The sequence below is a fragment of the Apis florea genome, unplaced genomic scaffold, assembly GCF_048593485.1.
Source record: "Apis florea isolate Af1SG1 unplaced genomic scaffold, ASM4859348v1 contig_2495_pilon, whole genome shotgun sequence".
Classification (NCBI taxonomy): domain Eukaryota; kingdom Metazoa; phylum Arthropoda; class Insecta; order Hymenoptera; family Apidae; genus Apis; species Apis florea.
Window position 1 is genome coordinate 2,029,950 of NW_028256595.1, and position 8,820 is coordinate 2,038,769.

Sequence of the window (8,820 nt, forward strand, 5' to 3'; positions counted from 1 at the left end):
TCGGGAAAAATACACGGTTCGTAGGTAGGAAAGAAGGAAGAAGGAAGGAAGAAGAAAAGGGGGCTGGCTATAAAGCGACCATTTTTTCGATACGTGCCATCAGTCGCGATTCCACGATTTCTCTTTGCCCCGATGCGCACGATCCTCTCCCCGACTTTTCTCCAAGATAGATAGATCTCGAGAAGAAGAAGAAGAAGAAGGAATTTGTTATTGGAAATGACGCGTCAACGCGTTCCGTCGTACGAACTCGCGCGGACCGAATTGAGCATCGATTGAGCGTGTCGCGTAGAAGATACATCATCGAGCGAAAATTCGAGATAATCCAGAATGTTGTTCCTGTTGTCGAGAAGATCGTTCTATCCGTTGCTCCTGTTTATAGGGGCCAACCTGGTGATTTCGATGCCCGCTCCTCCGTCCTCGAGGCGATCGTCCGAGGACGACGAAGCTGGCTTCTCCGATGTGCCGAAAATTCTGGAGATTCAATTACCTTTGAGGATCGCAACGAAGGAGGACCTGGTCGCGTGGGCCAGGTACGTGATGGGTTTGATGGCGTCCCGAATAAACATCACTCTGACCACGGTGAAAGAGTCGAGAATGGTCGGAGAGACGGAGAAAATGTCGAAACGAATTCAACAGAGCCTCCCCGTTACAAATTCGGGGTATCGGTATTTCGATGGACCCAGCATCGATGGATATTTCGCGAAGAGTTTCGAGAACACGAGGTACGCGGAGAACGTAAGGAACGTAGCGAGCGTCGTCGATCGAGAGAAGATACCAGTCAGGATCGTGGAAAACGGAGAATTGTCGAGAGAGAAGGCGTATCCCCAGTTGCCAACGATGGTCGATGGTAGGAGTTCGTTCAACGATCGACAACCGATTTTCCGACCGATTTTCGACGGCACGATCCCTCTCGATGCACCAAGCATCCCAAAGCCTGGTGGAATCAAGGAACCGGACGCGAAGGATTCGTTCGACGCGAAATCTTTCTCGAAAACGGGAGATCGACAGTTGTTCGTCCCCCAATTTCCCAACTTTGGGCCGGCGATCGAGCTTCGGCCGAACGACATCTTTCCGGACACGAACTCGGTCTCGCCTCCTACCAGAGCTTATCTGCCAGCGACCACGACCACAGCCCTCACCTCCGACAATCTCGAGTTTCCGTTCGTCGCCAGATATCTGTTCGACAATGTCGAAGGGAACGTTTCTAGCAACGTCGATCCTCCGCTCTTCGCCGGGGACGAGATCGCCTCCCCGAGAAACGTCCCTCTCGTTCCGTCTCGAAACGCGAGCTCCGTCACGTCTCTTCCGTTCAAGGTTCCCTTCGAGGCGGTGATCACGTTCGAAACACCGAGAAACACCGAGGGTGGCAAGTATTCCGTTGCACCGAGCAAGGACGACTCTCCCCCCGGGGATCGATTTCCACCTTACTTCGACACCTCGAGTCACGCTTCGACCAACGAATCCGGCCAACGGATCAACGTTGTGCTCGACGAAGGCCAGCCGATTGAGGCAGGGAAGGAGGAGAGGAAGAAGCAAGAGAAGAAGAAAGAAGAGGAAAAATCGAAGAGGCGGAAATCGGAGAAGAATCGGGCGGCGTCCCTCGCTCGGTTGATCGAGTCGCTCGTCGCGCTTAGAAGCAGGAATGGCACCCTTGCGACCAATCTTGTACCCCCTGTTCCGTTGAGAGAGCAAGCTTCCACGCAGAGGAGTCCAGAGCGTGAGAGAGCACCGCCACCGACGAGGACGCAGCTTTATTCGACGGAGAATCCAGTTGTAAGTAAGAACGATGTAGATGTTTCCAAATTCGATGTTTCGATTTCGTGATTTTCCATCGTGATGCATACTGCATTGACGGATTGTAGAATCGGGCAGGATTGTTGAACCGTGGAAAGAAGGATCGAACGGGTATCGAAAGTGAAATGTTGCTGGCAGATTTTATTGGTTCGCGCTGTGCTGTCTCTTTGGACCGGTCGATCGATCGAACGAAAGATTGCGTTGATTGAGTCGCGCGAGTGAACGACACGGGGAGTCGAAGGGGGAGAGAAAGAAAAAAACGATTAGTAAAAAAAAAAAAAAGAAAAAAGTGAAACCTTACTTACGAAGACGATTCGTTTATTTCAGTCTGCGCTCAGACAAGGAAGACGTAATCAGACGTCTGTGGCGCAACAACAAATCGAGGTACGTTCGATTTCACCTCGTATGCATATTTCTACGATTTATCGCGTATAATTTATATGGAGGAAATCTTGGATCGACAGAGCGATAAGGAAGGAAGGAGCAACGAGGTTAGCGAGGAGAGCAAGGAAGAGGTCGAGGGAGGAACCGAGAACAAGTCCAACGACGAAAATGCTTCCAGCGAAGAAAATTCGGACGAGGACGAGAAAGGAGGCGGTCCTATCAACGCTATCCTCGATCTCCTTCAACTCGCCGCGCCAATTCTGGAAGATCTGAGCGACGTAAGAAAGAGAGATTTCGAAATTTCTAATATCGCGCCGCCTCACCATCTTGTTCTCAACCCTTTCAGCCTGAATCCGAAACCGAAATTACCGATGTGCTCGAAGTAGCGATTCCGTTGCTTCAAGACTTGTCGCAAGTAAGAAGGAACGATGATGACGATGAGTAATCACCAAGTAACCTCGTCGTTGATTTAAGAACAGAGAGTAAATACGCTTTCAGGGAGACGACGAAACGCCAGGTGTCGACTTTCCAGGATTATTGGTCCCGATTTTGTTGCAAATTAGCGGAGTGAGTTGTCAACAATTGTTTTTCTTTTGTCAACCAACTTTTTCGCGGAGAAATCGAACGAAGAGGGGCGAAAAAACGCAGGTAAGCAGGATAAGAGGTAGCTGATGAGATGATTTTCAGGAGGACGGGCAGAGGGATTCAGCCGCCATTTTGACACCGTTGCTTCAACTAAGCGCGCCGCTCATAGGACCCCTCGTTGGTCCGTTGGTCGTGCCGTTGAGCCGCCAGAGCAGCCAGGTAAATATACCATGATCCCTTATAAGATTAATAAAAAGATCGTTATTTTACATTAGAAGAGAATGAATTTCAGCCTCCGGGTCAAGGATCGTCGATCAGCAACTTGATCAAGGGTTTCTTGGCTCCGTTGCTCGAGGTAAATATCATTCATATTCCTAAACAACTGAGAGAAAGAACTGTATAATCTGACGAAACGAATCCTTTCAGCCAATCGGCCCGTATGGAAAGATGACGCAACTTTCGAACCTGATCGCCGGAATCGTCTCTAGTCTTAGCAAAGTACGAATCGATTTGTTAAAAAACGTTTGTCTCTCTCTAAATAAATTCTCTAAATAAACTGCTAATGTCATGTGTGTGTGTGTGTGCACTTCCTCTCGATACATTTCTTCGGATAATAATTACAATTGCTTTTCTCGATCGACAAAATATTGCAGAAATTCGATCGTTCGACGAATTACATAAATATCTCGTGATATTGATACAGAACATTCTTTAATGGTTCCTTTTTTTTTCCCCCCTGGTTTTTGCAGAATTCAGGGGCTGGTGGCGCGTCAGACTTGACGAGCCTCGTGAAAGCTGTGGTCGCAGGATCGGTGGCAGGAACGAGCGCCGGCTCGAGCGGGAACAAAGACTCTTACGGAGGCCAGGCTGCGTACGGTGCAGGCAATTCTTATAACGCTTATGTAAGTTTCAAAACGCTTCGTTTTCACTCGCTCGAAACATTACTGTCACCCTGTCCGCGATGCAAATTTAAATCATGTGCCTATCAATCACACACCACACGGTCGCTACTACACGCCGCTTCTCAACTTTTCAGCTTAATGCACCGTCGAAGAACACCTCGCTCGGCTCCTCCATCAATGACATCCTTAACGCGATATTAAAAGTGGTCGCCTCGTTGGTGAACGCCATTTCTGCAATTCTGGCCACCTCGTCGAACAGCTCGAACGAGCAGCAACCCCACGCCTATCCCCCCAAACCCTATGCCAGACCCTCTATGATGATCCGTCCAGCCGATTATGTTAGCATAACCACCAGTAAACCGGAACGTTTAGTAAGAGTGTAAACGAAACATCCTTGTTTCGTTTTCTTTTCTTTTCTTGGTAGTTATTTTTTTTAGATTTTATATCGAAGGGGTAGCGAATTATCGACGTTGAGTTTGACGATGATTCTCGATCGAGAAGCATCGATTACTATTTATCGTGTTCGTTTATCGAGTTTTAATAACTTTTTTTAAATTTTAAGGAACGTTCTATTTAGAATAGAAGGGTTTTGGAATATCTTTTTCGAGGACACTTGAAACTTGTGTCTTCGTATAATCAATAATTTTTGTTTTAATGGAGGATCGAAGAAATAATGTTCTTTTTTTTTTTTTTTTGTAATATTAATGAGAAATAAAAAGTACTGCTTTTCCGTGTTCTGCCTTTTGATCGAAATTGAATCCATTGATTCGATTGTTATAAATCGCTAGAAGATCGTGTTATGCGATATTCATCGAGAAGATATTAATGAAACGTTAGAATAGAATTCTAGAATATCTTTCTCGAGCACGATGCAGTTGAAACTAAACTGTCTTTTCGATCGATTTAGAAATATTGACTTTTAGATTTGTTGGCAATTTTTAATAGAGGAAAAATAACGTTTTCTTTCCTTTGTATATTAATTAGAAATAAAAAAAAAAGTGTTCCGTCTTTTGATTGAAATTCAATTGAATTGAATTCATTGTTCGATTGTTGTAAATCAAGATTACGAGACATATTTATCGAGAAAATATTAATGAAACATTAATAATGCATGAGAGATAAATTATTTTTAATTACTTTTAAAAATATTGTTCGTGATCGGAATATAATAGCATTAATTATAATAATAGATGTTACTTGCAATTTCTAATTAATGATATACAATAATTAAAGTCATAAGCGTGCCCGATAATCCAAGGATGCGGAATACGTCACTAAATAGACACTTTCGATTCGACCTGATTCGTTCTCCACTTTGATCAAACATATACATTAACTTGCTTTTTTACTATTATTATTATATATCCATTTATATATCCACCAAGAGAGAAGGCAACGTTAAGAACCTCGTTCCAATTTTAAAATGAATATCTTGCAAATTTTTCTTTACCACGAAATCGTTCTTACGCGGGCAACGCGTAACAAAGATAAAAAAAAAAAAAAAATAGACCGATTATTAAAATAGAAATTTCGAAATTTCAAATTCCATCATCTTTTTTCATTTCTGTTTTCAGTTAAATATATTTTCTACTCGACGACGAGCAATATTATATGCATATGTTTACAGGAAAGATTCTAGAATATTGCTTGTAATTTACTAATAAATATTTATCGATTAATGATTAATCAATTAATATTCATTAATAATTATTTACCAATAAATAAGTTTCTCATTTTTTCCTTTTTTTGTCTTTCCATTCGTTTCTCGAATCGCCCCTTTCCAAAAGTATTCCACGAATATCCACGAAATCGGCTAAGTTCAAATCGCCACGTGTTAAACCGTGACGCATAACGAGATAACGAGTTACGTGATTTGGAAAGGGGATCGAGCGTATATGGACATTCAATTTTGAAACGAGACACAGTTTCGTTACGTGACGTAACGATTTGTCTCTCCTCGAAAAGGGTTGTCCACTGATCCCATCTGGATCTAACCTAAATCGATCGGATGATCGAATCGAGTCCGAAAATTCGTAAAAATCTTCGATCTATCATCATCCAGAATTGAATTTCTCATTACGTTGCTTAATCGATAAAGCCTTGTATATAAAAATAAGAAAAATATCGTAACGTCATTTAAACATAAAACATTTTGAAACGTAGTAGCATCGTCGTCGAGTGAAATTTATGACACGCGTCAAAAAGCAAAAGCAATAAAATTCTTCGATTAAATTTTGAATTTCGTACGAGATTATAATTTCGTAATGTAATATTCAAATTAGATTAAAACTCACTTCGCAAGACCTCGATTGCGACACGGACCAATTATTCAATAGATGCACCATATTCGATTTCACCGTGGGATTACGTCAAATCTAGTAGGCGAATTAATAATATCAAAACGCTCGTCGATTTTCCTCATTTTCCTTATCTTTTTTTATAAAACGCTCGAAAGTTAACAACAACAATAATAATAATAATAATAATCATAATAAAACGATTGGCAAACCGAATAAATGAATCGACCTATTATTTAGACCGACGAACGACGATGGGTCGGGATAATAATAAGCCGCAAGGGAGCATAACGAAAAAAAAAAAAAAAAGAAAAGAAAAGAAACGAGCAATATTTTTCCCCAACCCAACGTTTTGTGACGCGCATCGCATAGTTACTTGATATAAAATTGTCTCTGTAATTTTTACACGCGGAAAACGCAATAATGTCGCCGATCGTATCTCTCTTCCATTGCGCATCATCCACAGTTCAACGCGTCTAGCCGCTTACGCGGGTCGTTGTACCTGAGGGGGGGAGAGAAAAAAAAAGGTAATTGCTAGAAAATCTTTGACCTAGCTTATTAATTAAACCGGTTACCTGCGTGCAACGAATCACCAATTTATCACACGACTTAACAAAAGTTACACTTTAACGAGAAGGATTATTCTCCATCGAATTTCCATTCACGCTCGAGTTACATCGTGAAAGTCGTTCATCGTGATATAGATTTCATTTCTTTATCTTCTTCCTCGTTCGATTCATCCAATCATATATCTCCAAATACGAAAATCCCATTACAATGTATGAATTTATCGCGTTTATTACGATCGTAAGAAAGAGAATTTGTTCGATTCGATTAATTATTCGATTCGCTTTTTTTTAAAAAAAATCAAAGTTTGGAAATCGATCGGTCGATCTTGTAAATAGACGAGATATACGACCGCGGAGAAATAAAGTATTCCGCGTACGAGCTACATAACCGGCTAGACGATTTTTCTTGCTTTTTCTTCTTTTTTTCTTTTTTTTCTTTTTTTTTTTTTTTACATAATGTAACACGGAGATCGGTCGCCGGACTCCGAAGGCCATTTACTTTCCATTCTGGAAAGAAAGCTGGAGTTTTGCCATCGATAGGACGACGGTTCGGATGACCCTTGGACCCTATTTTGCGAAATTATTGCTTGTTACTTACCTTCGATAGCTATCGTTTCGATCGACGTGCACAAATCATTACGTTTCTATTCGTACCTTTTCTCTTCGCTTCGATTCGAAAAGAAAGAAAAAGAAAAAAAAGAGTTTCGATCGACGTGCACAAACCATTACGTTTCTATTCGTACCTTTTCTCTTCGCTTCGATTCGAAAAGAAAGAAAAAGAAAAAAAAGAGGAAAAAAGGGGGAAGAGGAGGAGGAGGAGGAGGAAAGACAAATTTGCGTAGCGAGAAGCTACGGCCTCGTATAAATATTTACACCTCGATGCTTCACAGTTTGCCTTACGTTGATAAACACGTTGAGAAGAAATATTTTATAACGAATCGAACGAAAAGAGAAAATAATAAAGATAATAATAAAGATAAATAGATTCGCTGGGATACGAGGTCGAAGAGTGTTTTCGATACTACAATCTTGCGCTGTATCAAAAACATTCGGGTTTCTACCGAAAAAGAAAAAAATATTTCGAAACGTGTTTTATCCCACGAGTGTTCTATCTCCTCTCCGCTACTCGATCGTATTTAATTCGGTTTTACGACGTTTTCAAAAAAAGAGAAAATTTTTTTTGCTTGTTTGCCTAAAGAAATCGAGCATAGTTACGCAAATTTGTTAGATAAAATTGCAAGATTAACTGTTTTAAACGGAGATCGATTAGGTACGATATGTGTGTATCGTAACAGCTTGATCAACATCGTGATCACCTTTTGCAATGGAACGTCACGCTGCATGAGCCAAGCTTGGATCGATAATCGCTTTTGATAAATGTATTAAATTTAGAGTTTGGTGAAAAAAAAAAAAAAAACAAAACAAAATTACTCATCACCAGCCAATTATTTGTTAAACGATCTGTTCACAATACGCGTTTTCGAATGTAATCTAAAAATGTAATCTATCTTGATTGAACCGTTGACTCGAACGTTATCAGTTAACGAGAAATTTCTTTTCCAGGCCAATTGCCAACGACCAGGCGGCGAGGGTAGGTGCTAAAGAATTTCTTTGCAACAGAGTCAATGCGATCGAGGATCGGTTCATAAATCATTAATCTTTGTCCCTATTTGCGAGAATCTAGTTCACAGCCTTCGTCCCCGTGTCATGGAAACGGAATAAAAGTCGAACGATGATGATGAATCCTTGTCACGATGGTCCAGTATGCACAAGCACGCGTAAAATTTCGCAACCGGCTAGTTTTAAATTATACGCGCGAGATTTCTACGCGAACGATTTATAATTTGCATTTAATTAGATCCGTTGTATCCGATATTTGTGCAAGATTATATCGATTCCCTTAATTAATTTTAAATCATCGTGTATATACGATATACCTCGATAAGTAATGCGTTCGATTCATGGATTCTTTGAACGAAGAATGAGTCGAGTACGAGATGCGTTACAACAGAGAGAAAAATTCGAACTGTTGGAAATGATGAAATTCGCATTATAATTATAAATATTATTGTTAATAAATTTACACTCGTTCGCTTTTTGCTAAAAATTCTTTGAGAGCTTGCGGTATCGTTGTATTATATATTTTTTTTATGATAGATCCGGTTATTAATTATTACTATAAATTGCAACAATATAAATGCAAATTAATAGAAGGAACGAGACGAAAATTAATTATTACAAGGATTATTAATTAGATATCGTAAATAAACGATAGATATTATTAATTAG

At 40.6% G+C, this 8,820-nt stretch overlaps 1 protein-coding gene across 1 annotated transcript; it reads left to right on the forward strand.

Moving 5' to 3' along the window:
• Positions 1-8,820, forward strand: LOC100870754 (uncharacterized). The gene is made up of 10 exons (XM_086906756.1): positions 1-1,773; positions 2,122-2,178; positions 2,259-2,456; positions 2,525-2,593; positions 2,677-2,745; positions 2,866-2,982; positions 3,056-3,118; positions 3,190-3,261; positions 3,513-3,665; positions 8,095-8,820. Exons 1-10 carry the CDS (start codon positions 328-330, stop codon positions 8,131-8,133), a joined length of 2,283 nt encoding a protein of 760 aa, XP_086762882.1. The 5' UTR covers positions 1-327; the 3' UTR covers positions 8,134-8,820.

Excerpts from the sequence above, each read along its gene's own strand:
- LOC100870754 (XM_086906756.1), top strand. The coding sequence starts at position 328 with ATGTTGTTCCTGTTGTCGAGAAGATCGTTCTATCCGTTGCTCCTGTTT. Across the intron at positions 2,179-2,258 it reads TGGCGCAACAACAAATCGAG|AGCGATAAGGAAGGAAGGAG; the intron begins GTACGTTCGATT and ends TTGGATCGACAG. Across the intron at positions 2,594-2,676 it reads TGCTTCAAGACTTGTCGCAA|GGAGACGACGAAACGCCAGG; the intron begins GTAAGAAGGAAC and ends ATACGCTTTCAG.